At 54.9% G+C, this 18,640-nt stretch overlaps 1 protein-coding gene across 1 annotated transcript in view; it reads left to right on the top strand.

Annotated features, from left to right (window-relative positions):
• RBPMS2 (RNA binding protein, mRNA processing factor 2) overlaps positions 1-13,694 on the top strand; it is a 29,231-nt gene extending 15,537 nt beyond the window's left edge. The window contains exons 5-8 of the mRNA XM_075764376.1: positions 355-505; positions 1,050-1,198; positions 12,113-12,182; positions 12,443-13,694. Of these exons, the coding sequence (XP_075620491.1) occupies positions 355-505; positions 1,050-1,198; positions 12,113-12,175 (363 nt within the window). The 3' untranslated portion in view covers positions 12,176-12,182; positions 12,443-13,694. The remainder of the gene's footprint in view (positions 1-354; positions 506-1,049; positions 1,199-12,112; positions 12,183-12,442) is intronic.
• Positions 13,695-18,640: the final 4,946 nt, after the last annotated feature.

Raw genomic sequence — 18,640 nt, 5'->3', positions numbered from 1 at the left:
GATGTAGCAGCACCACAGACAGGAGATCCAGTACAGATGGGGTTATCCCAGCTCCAGTGGACAGGTCTTCGCTGATCAGTGTTGGTAGCCATCACTGCTATGCTGGTTGGTGAACTGCACATAAGGAGCAAAACTGTCCCTCATGTTGGAAGCAGTGGTCCTAGGCCAGCTAAACATAGAAGTACAAGCACGTGGGAGCTTCAGTGTTGCAGTGAGGTGACAAAAACCTGGGCATGTGACTGTGGTGTGATGGCCTCGGTTCCCTGGTTGGGCTTTGCTCCATGAATAGACACGGCCTGTGCTTGGACTGGAAACCTCACCTCTGAGAGATTCCTGTGCTTTCTTCTGTGACAGGGCATCCGCTTTGACCCAGAGAACCCCCAGACCTTGCGGTTAGAGTTTGCTAAAGCCAACACAAAGATGGCCAAGAGCAAGCTGATGGCTACGCCAAACCCCACCAATATCCACCCTGCCTTGGGCGCACACTTCATTGCACGGGACCCCTGTGAGTATGCTGGGAGGCACTTTGAGGTCGTGGCTGGCCCAACCTGGGAGATGCCAGGGTAGAAAGGAAACCATACCCATGTGTGCTCTGGCTGAAATCTGCTCGGTGCAGGAAGGCCAGCACGTTAGGGTTGCAGGAGAATAAAAGGCACCTGATAAAGCTTCTGGCCAATGCTAGAAGTGTTGGGAGAGCGGAGTTGGTTTTGGTAGCTCCAGTAATACCATAAAAGTCCTTTAAACCGCTTGTAGGTGTGAAGCAGAAAGGACCAGTCCTGTGCCATCTCAGCATAGCCTGGTGGGTCTTCTCGGGCAGCCTGTAATATGGTGCTGAGAGCCCTTGGGGGAATCTGGGGTGCTGAGCAGTAATGGAGCACGTTCCTGGCCTCTCTTGGTGAGGCTGGAGGAGCAACGGTCGCAGAGATGCTGCAGGGATGCTGTGTTTCACATCTCGCTGAGATGGCTGCGCACAGCTTTAGTTTGGGGTTGGAAATCCAGCTGTTGGTGCCAGCTACTGAGATGCCATCACCTTGTCTCCTTCTGTCTAGATGACCTGACTGGAGCGGCTCTTATTCCAGCGTCCCCGGAAGCGTGGGCTCCCTACCCACTGTACACCACGGAGCTAACCCCTGCCATCCCCCATGCTGCCTTCACGTACCCAGCGGCCGCTGCCGCGGCCGCTGCTCTTCACGCTCAGGTGAGTCGCTCCCCGCGTCCTGTGCCGGCAACCAGGCTCTCCTCTCTCCCCTGCCCTGGTGCTCACTCCCGTGGGTCTCTGCTTGGCTGGTTCGACCCTGCCCCCTGCACCTTGGCTCCTGGGCAAAGCCTCCTCCTGGCTGAAGTGCATGGAGGGGGGGCCCCCAACCCTGAATGAACCGCAAGAGTGAGGTCTATGTGGCCAAGAACAGTCAGAGCTGGACGATGACTTCTGACCCCGCAGGTCCAGCCCGCTTCCCTGCGAGAGGGGAAAGTCAGGGCTTAATTTCTGTCTGGCTTTGCTGGTCCCCGTGGCCAGAGAACATTGTTGTAGGACTGCTGGGAGGAAACGCTACGTGCCAAGGAAGTAAAATAGCTACGAAATGTCCTCCTTTTGAGTTATAGCAAAGGCAACAGGGTTAGCTGGGCGCTGAAGCAAAGGGGTCAGCTGGAGCCCCCTTGGGTCAAGTGACCCAAATACTGTTGGAGCTGGAGGGGATGAGTGATCAGAGCCTCGCCACAGTGAGGAGCTCTGATGGGACAGTAGCCAATGGGTGCAGGCTGGAGGAAGGGGTTGTTCTGTGTACAAGCCTATAGAAATAGGTTGTCTAAAAAATAATAAATTTATTTTTAAATTTAAAAATATATAAAATATGCTGGCGGTAATGCAACCAGCTGCCTGGTGTCCCCGGGGGTATGCTTGCTGACAGCTGGAGGGGCAGGGATGCCTGTACTGGTCTGAAACTGGAGTGCTTTAACGTACCGAGACCAACAGCCCTGCTGAGCATGAAGTCCCTGAAACCATGGGAATGCAAAGACAAAGCCAAAACCAGAGAAGCGTCCTAATTCCAGGTTAAGGTGCTTGGTTTGGAGCACTTGTACAGGCGAGCCTGGAGCCCCCGTCCCTGCCCTGCTTGGTGTTACCAGCCAGCTGTGCTCTGCCTGCTTCCGTCTCTGCTCCTGTAGTAGGACAATGGGGGACCAGGACGATGGGGGACCTGGGCTTAGACCCTAGAGCATCGGGGCTTAACGTCTGCTCTTTCCACCCTGCCAAGCAGGGTGTTTAGCTCTACTTTTCCCTGCTTTAATTGATAAGAAGAGCAGCTGTGTCCCTTTACCTTGTCCACCTGCCCAATGGTCAGCTCAGTTAGCCAGCTGAAATCCTCTTCCAAGAGTCTTGACTGTAACTGCCCAGCTTCAACCCAAGCTTGTTTCCCAAATGCAATATGGAGGAGCTGGATGGATGCAAGGTCCTGGCCTATGTAGGCTTGTCTGTCTTGACCCTCGCATGCTCGCAGGCCTCTGCTGCTTTTGCCCTTCTACTGGTGAGCTACCGTTGGGCTGAAGCTCCTGCAGAGTAGGGAAGAAGTATGTGGGGCCAAGGGCAGGGCCAGGCACTGGCTTGTTCTTTCAAGGGCCTCCAGAGCCAGGCTGCTCTTTAAAGTAGGTTGGCCCTTCAATGCGAGGGTTGTGCTTGCTGGTGTTCTCAAAGTTATTGATGGTGTCCACAGCTACAGGAGCATCTGAGCATGCTCTACTCCTGGGCAACCCAGGAGAGCAGATGTCTTCTTCCCTGCCCCTTATGTGCAGGGTGGTGGAGCCAAGGGCTGTTGCCAGTTGAATTGGCCCTGGCAGGAAAGACCAGGAAAAAACCCCCTCTGTCCTGGCTGAGGTGGTTGAGGGAGCGGAAACCGTTACTGCAGGTCCTTCAAAGATGATAATCAGTGACTGTATGGGGACCCTGAGTGTAAAGGGTAGACACCAAAACTTTATGGCTTATGGTGGGGGAGAAAAATTCTGTTCTCTTAAAGCAGAGGGTATCAAGGAGGCCTTCAGCCAGATCGTCTGCCTCTGGGGTCTTGGGGTTCCTGCCCTTCAGTTGGCAAGCTACTTGTTCTGGACAGACAGCTTAGCTTTTGAAGAGGTCCTCTGGTCTGAAGAATGACCCTGAGCCTCCAGGGAGTTCCCTGTATAAGTAGGACTCTCTGCCCAAGGAGGTCCACAAGTGGTGATGTGCCCCTATTCCTTAGGGAGCCAGTGTAGCACCTCCAGGCCATGGCCAGACCCAGCTCTCCTCTGAAGAAGAGCAGCCAGGCTGGCCGAGCAGTTACAGCAGCTCCTTGCTGCATCATGTTCGAGCCAGTGGTGACCTCGCAGGGAGACATTCTGGCGCAGTATATGTTACCAATAAAGTTTTATGGGGTTAAACATTACTCAGGCTGGCAGCTCTGAGCTGCCTGGTCTCTAAGCTGGAGACCTTTCCCTTGCAGAGCTGAGGCAGGGTGGAGTGAGTCAGTGAGATGACTTTTGCTCACAAACTGGGCTAAAAGCCGTAACCTTGGTCTTGGTGCGCCAAGCCCTCTGATCTCACTGGTAGGGGCTGGCTCACCTCGCTGGCGGTGTGGTGGGCACGTGGGTTGTTCTCCAGGACAGCCGCAGTTCTTCCTCCTGAGACTGGTGTCATGGGGAAGGGCCAGAGCTGTAGCAGCTCCGTAGCCTTCAGTCCTGGAGCAGGCATGGAGTTGGAGGCAGCAGCTAAGCCGAGAGCTCATTGCAAAAGATTTAAACCTGAAGTGCTCGTCTTGTCGCAGCGCTGCGTTCAAGTCCGGTAGCGAGCAGGTGAGGAGGTGGCCACCTTCTGCGATGCACCTGTGCAACCTCCTGAAGAGCCGCCCAGAGGGCTGGCAGGAGTGACAAGGGGCAGGAGATGGCGCCGGGCTGGCCTGGCCTTGGCTCGTGCACCAGGAGCCATGGGTAAGCTGCTGGCAGTCGAGACCGATGGCTGCTGTTCCTGGCATGGCCAAGTCACCGTGACCATGGCCGTGGTGACGCTCCTGGCAGATACCAGGCTGTTGTAGATGAGACCGTGGCCTGACCCTGCACTGCTAAGAAACTCTACCTAAGGGGACTCCACTGACTTTAAGATTGTCCCATCTGCCTTCCCTCCCTCCCACCTTCTCTCAAATCCCTCCTTTGATGTCCCTAGTGAACTCCAGCCATGATGCCAGCGCAGGCTAGCCCTGAAGCTCAGAGCTGTCCCTGGAGATGGGACACCCTAGTGATGCCTTATTGCAGCTAGTGGAGTGGCTGTACTACAGCTCCATTCCTAGAAGTGTTAAGCATGATGGCAGCCACGTCTGGAAAGACTGGTAAGGTAACCATCTCTCCTCCAAGGTGCACCATGGGATTTGCAAGCTTCTGCCCATCTCTGTAGCCCGTATCTCCTTGGCAACCCAGTGCATGGGCCTCACGCTACCCACCCACCAGAGCCTGGGGAATGAGATACCAGGCCTTCTTTCTAACCCACATCTCCAACTTGGCAGCACATGACATGGCGCACACAGCATGGCACCATCTTACATCAACTCCTCCCAGCTGAGCCAGGCTCAGCCAGGTCCTGCCAGTGGGAGGGGAGCAGCCCGGTTGAGCCAGGGCAGAGACAACCCTGCCACTCGGCGTGAAAGAAACCTGGTTTCTCCCCAACCACGACCCTTTGAGGGCAACCAGAAATACACCTTGACCTCACTCCTGGCACATGGTGGGGGAGGTGAGTGACGTGATAGCGATAGCACACGACTAAATTCTAGCGGGCACGTTAGACAACAGCACTTGCCGGTCACTTTGTTCCAGAACCGCATACCGGGACAGACCCTGCCCTTAATCATGGGTCTAATCTCACCTCTTTCCTCTCCAGTTACTGGAAACGGAGCAAGTTCCTACCTGGAGCTTGGCTTCCCTCTTGCAGCCCGAAATCACAGGCAGGACCCAGGTCTTGTGAGCTGTAACCAAGGGACTCGGCAGCCTGGGAGAGATGGGAGCGACTTGGGAAGGTGGCCTGGGGCTGGTTGGCAGGGAGGATGGTTGCTGTGGTCAGCTTTAAATGAAGCCACCGAGTCCTGGTACACTTCTCCTTGCAGTGCTTCTACATAGACTTTCTTTCCCCCCGCCGCCCCCCGCTCTGTGTGGTAGTGATGTTGGGGAAAGAAGCCATCAAAGATGGAGGGCCCAGGTCTGTCTTTGCCCTTGGAAGACTCTGAGGTACAAAGATGTCCGGAGTTCGTCTCCTGGGAAGATGGGGAGGGCTTGACACAAGTGCAGAGACAATGATATGGCTTGTCTTGTTCTGCTTGGACCTGGTGAATAGTTTCATTGATTGCTTGTGTGATGGAGTTGGGCTGCATTGTGTCTCTGATGTGAAACCACTTGATGTGGAGTGCCTCTAAGCTAGGCTATGAGTAGGCAGTAGCAGACACAAGGGGCTATTGATGCTCCTGGAGGTCTTCTGCAAAGAGATGCTCCCAGCTGTGGCAGCAGCACCCCTGAGGACAGGGCTCTACAGTCCTTTTGCCCTGGAAAGCAAGGGCTGGATGCAGGATCGTTTCATAAGAACATGGGTGAGGCTGGTGGTGGTTACCACATGGTGCTTGTAGGAGACTAGGCTGATGCATTTGGGTACCTAGAGCCTGGGAAACTGTCTGCAGTAGATGTCTCCAAGGCAGGGAGCAGGTCATGGACTGAAAGCTCACAGATGCCAGTCCTTTTGGGGGGGGGGGGGGCTGCCCAAAGTATCCTCAGAGCCTCTGTGTTGCCGCCGCTGGCAGTAGCGTTGTCTGGAGGCTTTGAGGAGATAGTGGAAGAAGTGGGCCTCTGGAGCTGGGACCTGTCCAAGCAAGTAGTGGGTGGAAGGAGCAGTCCTGGATCATGGCTATGGTGGTGCAAGAGCCCAGCAGGACCCTGAGGCTTTCCAGCGCTGAGTTGAGGCAGAGCCCACCGATGGAAAGGGAGGTCAGTGCTCCAAAAACCCCTTTCCCTCTTGTTTGCTGCCTGGGCTGGCTCAGAGCAAGCTGGATCTCCTGAGTGGTGGCCACAGTTGCGGATGGACGTGAGGCAGATCCCAGTGGCTGTGACCTGGTGCTGGCCCTAGAGAAAAGGGGATGTGGGAGGATCTGCTGGGGTGGGCTTGGGTGCTGTGCTCATCCTCAAATACTGTCTCCTGTTGGGATGCTGCTGTTTGGGCGTGTGACCACCTGGGTGCCACCAGCCTGGCTGAGCCCTGGAGCACTGAGCAGTGGCCACTGTGGAGATCCGCTGGATCAATGGGGATCCTGCCTTTGTGCATTGCTGACCTCTGGACTGACTTCATGGTCCCATCTGCAAAACCTCCTGGACTTCATGTTGTGGCAGCTGAGCTCTGATAGACCCTCCCTGGGATGGGAGGCTGGAGACAGTGACAGATGTTCTGTGCCCAGTATCTTGTTACCTGTTCATTGGGGCTGTCATGTAGGACTTCTCAGGATTATTTTTTCTGGGCAAACCTAGGCTTCCTGGAGGTGTGAAGCGCTCCTCAAGACCTTCATGGCTATGATGTTTTCCTAAATTCTAGTGACTTGGTGCTGGCAGAGGCTGGCCAAGCAGCCCTGAGCAAGCTCTCCCCAAGCCAGATGTTTCCTTCTAGCCAGAGAAAAGCAGGCAGGAGATGCTCTTAGCTCTTCTCGGTACCCGCTGAGCAGCGGTTCTTGCTAAATCACACCTGATGAGTGAACTGGACTGAGGTGGTGTCAGAAGTGACTTCCTGACCTATGGCCAGCACTGGCTCTCCATGGCTAGCTCAATCCAAATAAAAGCAGCACAACTCATTTCCACTCTGTGGAAAAGGAGAAACGCCTGTTCACTGAGGTCTGCGAGATGGATATGCCTCCACGAGCTGTAGCATAGACTGCCTGAAGGTCTGGTGGGTACAAGGTGAAGGATGGATGCCTGTTGAAACACCCCTTCCAAGCTGTCAGGATGGATCAGCGCCTGTTGTCTTCTGTGTGTTCTTCAACGTGGTGTGATACGATGTGCTTGTCCTCCAGTTCTCCTTCACCGTAGCTGCCTGGGGAGCGGTCTGTGCTTGATTTGACTGCAGCAAGGTTTTCTTGGTGGTGGGCTAAGCTGCTTGGGTCTCGTACAGCATGTCATCATCTGGATGCTCGTGTCCTCAACCCAGCCCCTGAAGGACCCTGGAAATGGGTGGCTTGAGTGAAGTGCCTGCTGCTGAGGCTGGAGGATGACGTTGGTGCCTCGTGGGTGCACCTTTGCAGGCTGTCCTTGCCTGCCCTGGGTCGTGTTCCCATCAGCTGCATTTCCAGCTGGAGCAGAGCAGCTCTTGCCAGCCACCAACGCAGTCTGGCTCGCACCTAGCACCCCGCAGCCCGGGGGAAGCAATGACGCGAAGTGCTTATGGTTTGCCAGGGTGAGGGTGTCTCAGCAGTGTCACTCTGCACGTCAGCAGCTGGTAACCAGGTGCAGCTCTTGGACATGCTGGTTGGGGTCCTACCAGCTCCTAGGAGCATGATGGAGTGCTTTGCTCCTGCCTGCACGGGGAGCCTTTCTGGACCCTGGGGAGGTGGTGGGGTCTGTTCCAGTTGTAGGGGTAGCTCTGAGCACCGCAAGATGCTGGGGTGACTGCAGAGCAAAGGCAGGCCATCCAAGCTAAAGGTGGCTTGAGGTCCTCCCCTCGCCCCTTCCTGCTGAAGGAATACCTCTCCATAGGGATGGTGGGCAAGATAAGCAGTTTAAATTCTGAGGGTAATTGGGAGAGACAATGGAGGACTTGACCAGGAAAGTGAAGCGCTGATGGGGCGTTTATCTGCCTCATTTATAATTTCTTTGTGATTTTTTTAGGAAGCGCTGGTCTTGCGCTGCAGCAAGGGAGAGGCTCTTCGCTTCTGGAGGTTTCAGCCGGCCTCTGGAAGGTGGCTGGTGGAGGCACAAATGTCTCTTCCCCAGCTGTTTTCTGGGACAAGCGCTGAGCACGGCAGCACGAGGCTGGCTGCGGTCGGCTGGTGATTTCTGTCTCGTCCCTGCGGGCGGGCGAGCGGGAGATGTTTGCAGTGGTGTGGCCAGACTCCTTTCCAACTGTGAGCTAATGCGGATCCAGAAACAACTGCGTCTCTTCCAGTAAAAGCCTCCCTTACTCTGCTTTCCTCACCCAGCGTTGGACATCTCCATTCACTCTTTCTCAGCTTCCTCCTTGACAGACGTAGTATTTTGAGAGATAACGGATCTTCCGAAAGCCCTCAGAGAAATGTGCTCCCTATGGGGAAGTGCTCTGACTTGGCCTGATGGCTTGCAAGCCTCTTGGGACAACCTTACACAGTCTCTCGTGGTGCTGGTCTCCTCTTCCAGATGTCTCTGGGAGCTCCCCCCGCTGTTTGCAGAGCCTCTCTGCTCCCTGGCAAAAGTGCCTGAGACACTTTGAGGGATGTGAAGAGAAAACTGCTTTGGCAGGTGACCCTGTCCCAAAGAGCATGTCCTCTTGGCTAGCTGCTGCCTCTCATCTGGTTCTTCCAGTGCTTTCTGCTGGTTTTTAGAAACATCCCTCCTAGCGAGGGGGTGTTCCTGCCTCGTCCCATCATAGCCCTTAATCTTGACCTGGCAGGTCATTCCCTCAGCCTGCCAGCATATCAGAGCCTTGGCCTGTGCCCAGGATCATTGCATCTGCAGGAGCTCCTGCCAGCCTCCAGGCTGAGCAGCTCTGGCTGCAGGGCTGCGCTACTGGCTGGTTGGGTTCATGCATACAAGCATCCGAGACCTGCAGGAGGAAGGCAAGGAGAGGTGGTCCATCAGAAGTGGAGGTTTATTAGTGCCAGAGCTACGAACGGTGTGCGTTTTGGGGGGGCGGGGGGGAGGGAAGCAGGATTTCTGTTGGAGCTGGAGGTTCTGGACAAGCTCAGGGTGGGGTGCACATGTGGGGCGGACCCCCTGAGGAGGGGGATGAAGAGCCACCAGGCTTGGGGAGCGGGGTGGGGGGATGTCAGTCCCGCCTTGCCTACGTACAGCCGTGCCGGTCGCACCGAGCCCAGCGTGGGATGGACGCGGCTCTCGGGGTTAAGCACTCGCAGCCTTGTGAATGCAGGGGGAGTTTCCTGTTGCTGCTGGGCAGGAGGAAACTGCTTCCAGCTGTCGAGGGGAGGGGTGCTGGATTGGGAGACACTGGCTGGGGAAGAGGACTGCTGGCCGCTTGAGGAGACGCGGCTCTGCTGAGCAAACCCCTCCCGGTCACAAGGCTCTTGGGGTGGTGGGAGAAAGTAACCCCTGTCCTTGCACTGGCAGCTGCTGTGGTGGGCCTGTAAGGTGTCAGTGATGCCACTGCCCGCAGCGGGCTGCGAGCCTTCCTGGCCTGCATCAGTGCAAGGAGATGAGATAAGCGTGCCCCAGAGCAGTGTGGTGGCCCCAGGCTGGGGAGCAGGGGTACGGCTGAGCTGGGTCCCTCTCGCAGGCTGACGGAGAAGTGAAGGCATGGTGTGCCTGGCACCCAGAGAGCACCTTGGTCACGGTGCTAGATGGGACCCCTCACTGGGGAGGAGGGTCTTGCTTATGTCCGTGTCCTCATTTCCCTCCACCCAAGGACTGGACTGACTGTGGTGCACCTGGTGCCGAGTCATGGAGAAAGCCATGGGGCTGGCTGGGAGCTGACTTGGTGGCACCCGCTTGCCTTGTGGAGGGATCTGGCAAGGAGTCTGAGCAGCCCAGCGTGCCTGGCCGCAGACAGCGACCTCAAGTGTGGTGCTGGTGCCTGGACAGGAGCCTGGGATCCAGCAGATCTGATGAGAGGCTCCTGCTAGGACAGCTTCTGCAAACATGTGGGGCTCCTCCCTGTAGGAGCCATCACAAGAAGAGGAACTTGAAGTCCCTGAGCTCATGCTTGGGGCTGTTTAGTTACTGGTATCATAGTCCTGCTGGTGGAGGGAGGACTTCAGGCCAGGTTGGATGGGGCTTTGGGCAACCTGGGCTAGTGGAGGGTGTCCCTGCCCATCACAGGGGGGTTGGAACTAGATGGGCTTTGAGCTCCCTTCCAATCCAAACCGTTCTGTGATTCTGTGACTTGGCTTTCTGGGAGGCACGCGCTTATTGCCTCCTCTAGCTGCTGCAAGGAGGCTGCAGTGTCAAGGTCTTGGCAGTTTGCTGCACGTCTCTGCACAAAGGAGTCAATGCAAAGCCTCTGGCTTTGCACCTCCATCGGGTGTCGGACTTCTACCTCTTACAGGGGTAAAGGCAGTAGGGTTTGAAGGGACTCGCTGAGGATGTGTCTAAGGGCTGTCACTGAGTCTCTGGGTCTCCTGGTCTTCATCTCTGTCTCTTCTGAAGACCCATAGATAACTTTGCAGCAAGACTCTCATTGCACGTGTCACCCAGTGCATCAGTCGGGCAGCGTAGGTAGTTAGAAAATAGCCAGGTCCTATTCCCCCCTGCCCCATTGCCAGCTGTCATCTCAACCTGGACCGGCTTTCTTCATGTCTCTTGCACGCTCACAGCCTGAAGGGGAGACGGGACTCTGGCAAGAGCTCTCTTAGGAAGAGGCTGGCAGAATTGCCCTTGCTGGGCACAGTTGTAAAGAGTTGTAAAGCCTCTGCCAGACTCGATGCTTTGGCTGCGGCTGCAACTTTTCCTTTGCCCAGCTGACCTGGGACCTTGCTTCAAATCCTTGACCAAGGGTCCCTCTTAGTGGGGGAGTGCCATGCATGAGCATTGGAGCTGGTCCGGTGTTTGGGGGTTTTTTGTGTGAGTGGTTTTTGAGCACACTGGGCTCTAGGGGTCTTTCTGCCTCTTTTCTACCCATCTTAGAGCAAAGTCCATCGTTCTGCTGGTACTCAGAGCCCTGAACGTACCTCCTGCTCTTGATGCCTGTCCTCACTGAGGCTGTGCTCTCCTCCCACCAGCTGGGGAGGGAAGAGAGTGGGGATGGCTGCTGTGTTTCGGCTCCCTTTGGGAACAGCAGCAGGTCCAAGCTCTGCTAGCTGCTCCTGCTGCTGGATCTGTGCTCAGTCAAGTGGCACAGACTCATCTCCCACTGCTCTCAGGCATGAAGCTGCAAACTCAGCCTGCCTGACATGCTGGTCTTGCAGACCAAACGGGACCAATCTGGATGTCTGATGCTATTCTGCCGGATGTTGCCAGCTTGCTGCCTCTACTGACAGGCTGGGAAGTGTCTGTTCAGTTACTGTTCCCCTGTCTGCTTGTTGGGTCCCTATCCAGCAGGTCTGAGCAGTAGATGTGGCAGCAATGACCTGCCAGGGAAGCCTCCAAGTCTTGCTGGTTTGCAGCTCTAACAAGTTCTTCCCATGATGTGGTCTGCCTGGAGCCTCTTCTCATGGCTGGGTTGTGGCTTAGAAAGCTTCATGGGTCTCTTCTGTGGTGGATGAACCAGTGGTGTCATGTAGAGGTGGCCTGGTTTAAATGCGTGGTCTTGAGGTGCCACCTCCTGCTGGCTGAGGGCAGAATGGCCACCACCTTGGGGTGCTGCATGTCTCTTCTTCCCTGCCTGAGCCTGAACAGGGGGAAAAGATGTAAACTTGGGGTGTGGGGGGGAATGGAAACCTGTTGGGGGGGGGGGGGGAAACAGCGTCTCCTCGCGTACACTTCTGCAGTGGTAAACTTCATGGATAGTTTGGTGGTGAGGAGCTTTCCTAGCTTGAACAGTGGTGTTCTGCATGTTGTAGTGAGCTGGGGCCAGGCATAGGTGTGAATCTGGGGGGTTGTCTTCTGGTTATGCCAATAGGCAGAAAGTACTTGAGATGTTGGGGCAAGACCTGAGATGGGGTGCTAGCTTCCTTAGGTGTGTAGGATCCTGCCGTGCTCCTCAAGGGAGGACCTGGCCAGGTCCCAGTGCCTGGTGAGCCTGAGCCTGTCCTTGCATGAGCTACCAGAGCTGGCCAGCGTGGGGCTGGCACGCCGGGTAGTGCCAGCACGGTGCAGCCCCAGGTTGGGATGCTACTCGAGTAGTATTTGGGGCTCACCTTGGAGCCTCCTTTCCCATGCCGGAGACATCTTTACTCCGTGGACCTTGTACGTGGCCCGAAGGAGCTGGAGGTTTGGGCTCTGGCTGAGATAATCCTGGATCACGGACCTCTGGCGTGGCTTTCTTTTCCAGATGCGCTGGTATCCTCCCTCTGAAGCTACCCAGCAAGGATGGAAGTCTCGTCAGTTTTGTTAGTTCGTTAGTAAGTAATTAATTACTCTTGGAGCTGGGTCCTTGTCTTGCTTGTCCTTGGCCTCTCGTGGGGAGGAGGGATGGGAGCTCGGTTTCAGCCCCCCACATCCACCCGGAGATGCGGTTGGGTTACGTTGATGGGTGACGGAGCCAACTCCACCCCGGCAGGAGCAGGGAGACCCACCAAGCCCCGGGGTGAGGAAAGGGCTGCGGGTGCCGCTTAGGGAGCAGATCCAGCCAGCCCCACTCACCCCCGCTCCTCTCCCGCAGCGTCTCTCCTCGGCTTGTGTTCCTCCTCCCTGCCTCTCCGCGGAGGGATGTGCCAGGGACGATCGCTCAGACTCCTCTCGGTTTGGTTTGCGGCCAGCGGACAAAGCGCCCGGCCCCGGCGCACTCCCCCCGGGGCTGCCAGCATCCCCCCTACCCGGACTGTGAAGCCGCCGCGGCCCCCTGCCGCGGGCCGTGCGCCGCCTCCATCCATCCCTCCATCCATCCCTCCCCAGGACATCCTCCCCAACTGAGCTTCACCGTCCGGCTGTGCCGAAACCCAGCCGGGGGCGGTGGGCTCAGTCCTGGGCTTCCCCGGGCTCGCCCTGCCCCGGCGGCTCGGCTGAAGGAAAACGAAAGGCAATGGGTTTTGCATGTTTTCTGGCATGAATTAAAACACTTAACTTGTGTATGTGTGAGTGTAAGTTTGTTTGTTCTAGCGTTTGTGTAACCGTTAGCAACAGGTCTTGGCCCAACGGATTGATCCATCGAGGTTTTCATCTTGCTTCGGTGAAGACTTGGCTTTGAGAAATACTAACTGTCCTTGTCTCACCCCTTCTCCCACCTCCGCCCTCCCCTTCCCAGTACGACCAGAAGAATTTGAAAAATGTTTTTTTGTTGTTTTTTTTTTTTCTCTCCAAGTACGATGCACTGGGTTTCTGTTCTCATCCATTCTTCTCTGGTTTTAAAGTCAGGGTTATTATATTTTTTTTTTTCCTTCTTCAAACTTCTATATATAGAACGGCTGTAAAATATCTAACTTTTTTTTTTTCCACATCCTTCTGATTGGAGAGCATCCAGTCCTGCCAAATAATCAGCCATCCTTATGGGAATACCGAACAACAAAAAAAAAGTATGAGTATTTTTGTACCATGTGTAATAAGGAAATATTTATGCATCATAAAGAATTTCTTGTGTGTTTGTGTGCAATTAATTATTATTATTATTAAAGAGAAATTGTAATCCTGTAAGATAAGTTAATGTTTAGTTAAAAGCTTGAAAGAGAAGGGTTGTCTTCTGTAACAATGATTCAGTCAGGCATAGTAAACAAGAAATTGTGCAATTTTTGTTTTAGCATCTTATTGCTTGGTATTGAAGTGCTTTAAGTATTATACGACCATGGCTGTCTCGCTTGTATTAAAAGATTTGAGAATAAGTTGCTATATAATTGCTGATCCTATGAGAATGTGAAACTGGATAATATATGAAATGCAACAAAAAAAAAAAAATATACCCAGAGGCTGCTGTGACTCTTTTTCTGTGGTTTGTTGTGTTTTCTTCTGGGGCTGGGTTGGGGTGCTGGAGGCTCAGTGGTACCTGCACCCCTTCCCCCCCCCCTGCAAGGGGGGCTGCAGGCTGCTCTGGGGATGCTGCTGAGGACCATGAGTGGGTTGGGGCATCTTCACCCCTCCAGGGGTGCATGAGCATGTGTTGAAGGGGCTGTTGGAGGCCTCCGAGAAGGCAACCACAAGCTTTTTTTGGGTGTTTTGGTGTGCTGGGTTTTGGGGTTTTTTTCCACACACACACACCCCCCCCCCAGTGCTGTGGGGGCTGAGGGCCTCTCCTCTGTGCCAGCGCTGTTCCTCCCCGCCAGCAGTGCAGCGAGGAGAGATGTCCATAGAAGGCAAACGTCCTCTGCAGCCGCAGCATCGCCCCGCGCCTGCCCAGCTCCTCCTCCAGTGCAGGACGCCCTGGCCAGCCGATGTCTTTTTGTGGCCTTATCTGTACCTGCGAAAACAGCCCTGGGAACTGCAGCCCTGGGGCAGGGGGGTGGTTGTCCTGGCAGGATGAAAGCAGGGCTGGATGTTACGGCGGGATCTGCCTGAGGATGCACTGGAAGCAGCTTGTTTAAGTCCCGGCGGGGTGTCCCCATGGCTGGACTCAGTGATGAAGGTGCTCCTAAAGCCCTCCTACGCAGCTTCCCACCCCGGGGATCAGTGTTTTCTTCTCTCTCCCCCAGGGCTTTGAGGGCAGGGGTGAGCAAAGGCGAGGAGCAGGGGAACAAAAAAAAAAAAAAAGAAAAAGCAAAAAGCAGGTCTAAAAATAGCTCCACTGGCCACCGTGCCTGGGAACAGGCTTGGCTGAGCAATGCCGCTCCGGGAAGTGACTTGCAACGGGGCTGCCCGAGCCAGAGCAGTGCTGCCAGCCCCTTCCCTGCGGGATCCTCCCACCTGTGATCCAGGCAAAGCTTGCTCCTGCCTGCATCCCAGCTCCTGCCTGCATCCCGGCTCCTGCCGGGTCCGTCTGCATCTCGCAGCTCTGCTCACCTAAGCGGAAACACCCCAGAGAGCATTCGGGGCCTGATGATGGGAGCGTGCAAGGCTTTAATTTATAGAGGAGGTTTTTTTTTCTTCTTTTTTTAAAAAAAAGCCTTTAGCACATGCATTAACATGGCCAGGCAATGAATAATTTATGCCCAGCTCTATTAAGCTTTTACGCTGGGACCCACGCAGGACCACTCGCCTCGGAGCTAAAGTAGGTCACGTCTGCTCCGAGGGTCCCTGGGCGTCCCCCTCCCTGGCCGGTGCAAGTGTGGTGCAGGCGTGTGTGCACACACGTGTGTGCTTGCTGCCTCCATCTGTGTCTGCTCGTGCGTGTGTGCGATGCCCCTGCCCCTCCCAGGCTGCTCCCACTCGTGTCCTACTCAGAGGGATGCAGTCAGGGCAGTGATTTGGGGACAGGGAACGTCCCCGGTCCATGGGTGGGATGAAGGTCCAGGGCAGAGAGCAGCTCTGGATGGGACACAGCCTGACGGCATCGCCAGGGAAAGGGCGTAGGTTGCTGGCATCCAGGTCCTTCGGTCCTTGGGCAGTGGGCCTAGGAGAAAGCGGCCAGAGAGGAGGTGGGCACGCTGGGGCTGGGAGAAGAAGGAATAGTGAAAAATGCTGGTTTTGGCACATGTACATTTTGCATTTTAGTGGGAACGCTCCCTCTTCTTTTCCTCATTTTGAAGGTGGGACAATACCTTTGCTGATGATTAATGGTACCCAGATGCAGCTCAGTCGTGCAAGTTGCATGATCTGGTGCCTTCAGCCTATTTCTATGGCAAATGCTGATGATGAGCGATTTAAACGGCTCCTGCAAAGGATCAGGATGGCTCATGCAAAGCCCAGCAACTTCCATCTGCTGGTCTGCACCGGCAGTGCAGGGAGAAGAGCCTCTGTCACCATCTCCTTTCCCCAAACCATCCCTCCTTGCTTGGGCTGAAGCCTTTCATGGTTGAAGACCGTTTTTGTCCTCCTCAAGGCTGGAGGACAATGCTTGTGATTCTCCAAGGAGTGAGGCAGGGGTGTCTCCAAACCTGAGCTCTACCTTCAGTGCTGTTTCTCCATCTTTATTTCCAGTCCTGTTGGTGGCCTCCTTCCTGCAGATAAACTTCACCCAGCTGGTCAGAAAGCCAGACTCCATGGGACCACTGATGTCCTCCCAGTTGTTCATACATTTGGCAAATATCAATGTCTACAACCATGAGGAGATGTCTCAGATGGCCATAGATCCATGCTGCATCAGGAACCACCAAAATTTATGGCTTTAGAAGCTACCGCTCCCAGCTGACTTCCAAGAAGCTGCAGCTCACATCATGTTACTGGGATTTCCCTGGCAAATGTGCATGGACCAGCCCCGTGGGGATGAGGAGCAAGTCTGCTGCGGCCAGGGAGCATCACATGGACCAGCTCTGCAGAGCCCCAGACCAGCTGCAGCACGTGGCCAAATAAAATGAATGGCCACGCCGGTCGAAGATGGACGAACTTGGTAGCAAACCTCTGGCAGAGGCAGGCTTGGCTGGCAGGTATACAAGTGGGCTTACCCAGGCCAGAAACATCACCACGAGGGCAGAAAGAGCTGGGAAATGATGGAGAACAAGCAGGGAGGAGAGCGAGCACACTGTCTGCTCCTTATCTTGCGTTTCCTTATTGCACAGTGCCCCCTCTCAGGAGTTTTGTTACCTGCCGGGCTCAGATACCACCACACTGTCTTACAGCTCCAAAAATACCTTTGCTATCCCCCTGCCAACCACCTGCTTAAATTATTCACCAGCAAGAAATCTGTATAGATTTGGAAACAGCATCCCAAAATCCGGAAAGACACAGGTGATACCTAAGAGACTGCACAGAGGTCATATAATTTGGCAGGGACGAAGTACACCCAGCACAATATCTGCTGGTGAAAGCGATAGATCACAGCCCAGAGGGGCTTTGGGAGTCAAGGTGCTGCTGCGATGGGATGCTGCAGTATTGTAACGGTGAGCGGGTGGCTGGAGGGTGACTAGCTAGAGGAGTTACCTCCATCCTGATTCAAAAATACGCGGGACGCGGTCAGATCCTCAAAGAATAAAAGCTGCTCTGAGCCAGGATGGCTTTACATGGCTTTGTTATTTCCGATCGTGTGATGGGAAAGGTCCTCCCGTCTGCATCGAGTCACAACGCGTTAACGAGATGCACAGTACAGTGGGAAAGCCAGGAGGTGGCATCCGAGACCTGAGCACACCAAACCAGGACACTTTTCCCAAGCAGGAGCTTAACAGGAGGTTGCAGCTTTGGATGGTGGAGAAAGGCATACATTTTGTCCTGCACCTTCCTCTCCCTCTTGGCTTGAGAAGGGTGTTGGTACTTTAGACAAAGAATCTCTGTATTAAGTTAATAGAGGAAAATCTTTTTACTTTTCTGGTCAGCTATAGCTTTGTTACCAAAAATACACTGAATCTCAGTGGGCTTGTTGCGAGGAGGGGTGTCCATAGCCCAACCTGGCTGTGGTGGGACCGTCACCAGCACTGACTCAGGCCAGCTGAGCCTGGGAAACCCCCGAGGCTGGAGAACTCCCTCTTCTGGGTACCTCCGCCAAGGCATAGCTTCTGGTATTACTCATTTAACTAAAAAAGAAGAAAATGTAACTATCTCATCTGATGACATAGCGAAGACACATTCAGCTCTTTACCAGGCCTGGGGCAGGAGTTTACCAGGACTGGGCTACCCAGTCCAGTTCTTTTTTTTGCAAGGGAGGTTGTGGAGTGAGGTGGCCAGGAGCATCACCACTGCCCTACGCTGGCGTTGGGTCTGACGGCAGATGGCACTAGGAGATCAGCTCAGGAAGGATGGAGAAGTCGGGATGTCTGGAGGGAGCAGAAGCCACCGCTGGGCTTGCAGATCTCAGCCTGGAACGGATGGCATAGCTGCTGGGCAGGAGACCGAGGGGAAAGAAACAGCTTCAGCAACCCAGACCCCTGGAACAGGGAAAGCAGGGAAACACCAGACCCTGATAAAAAGCTCCAAGTACATCCAAAATGCCTTGCGGCCTTGGTCTGGGGCACTCGGAATGGGAGAAATCTCAGCTTTTCCTCTGCGATGCAGAGGGATTGGAGTCTCCAGAGTGTTTGTCCTGCTACAGGAATCCAGAGTGCTCCCCTCCCCACGCTCTCTAGGCACGGCAGCCCAAGCGCACTCTCTGGTGGGCTTCATCTGGTGAGCTTCACCTGCTGGGCTTCATTGTGATTGGCACACTCTACATCCTCCTCTGGGTCACAGGAGTGAGTGGGAACTCCTGAACTTCTCTTGGGGACCAAGCCTCCGCACTGCTCACCCAGGAGGTTCAACAGGCAAAGGGAGGATGCTCACTTGTGCCAACACGTCAAATCAAATGGCTGGTGCGGCAATCACTGACTTTCAGGGCATGCTGGTACCACGACCAAGGTATTTTCATCTGCCCTTTGTCCTCTTGCTGTCCTTGATGTCCTAGTGAGGACTGTGTGGGTTGCTCGAGTGTCTGTGGGTGACAGCATAGTGCCCCTCCTGCTCTCTTGGTGAGGTGGGTACCTGCTGTCCTCCTCAGGAGCTTTCCCTTCTCTGCTGGCAAGGACAGCAAAGACAGACCTCTGTCCAACCACCAACGATGGGTTGAGCTCGCACAGGGTGTGCTGGTATTTCTCTGGAGATCTGCCAGCCCACCAGAAGACAGATCTGAGAGGCTCTCATGGCACCTGCCAGCCTTAGGGAATGGTGCTGGAGGGGTATGAGCAAGGCCTCAGTCCATGCTACTGCCTGTTGGGTGTTTCCAGCTTGGAAGTCATGGATACTGACAACCAGGGCTGGAAGTTCTCCTGCAACCGGCTTTTCTGGATGCTTCCCCGAGGCAGCAGGGGAAAAGCTGTGCACAGAGGTCTGGACCACGGTAGTCAGTGCTGCCTCTCCAGAGGTGGTACAGAGT

Source organism: Balearica regulorum, chromosome 12 (genome assembly GCF_011004875.1).
Source record: "Balearica regulorum gibbericeps isolate bBalReg1 chromosome 12, bBalReg1.pri, whole genome shotgun sequence".
Classification (NCBI taxonomy): Eukaryota; Metazoa; Chordata; class Aves; order Gruiformes; family Gruidae; genus Balearica; species Balearica regulorum.
This window is presented reverse-complemented; position numbering and strand designations above follow the sequence as displayed.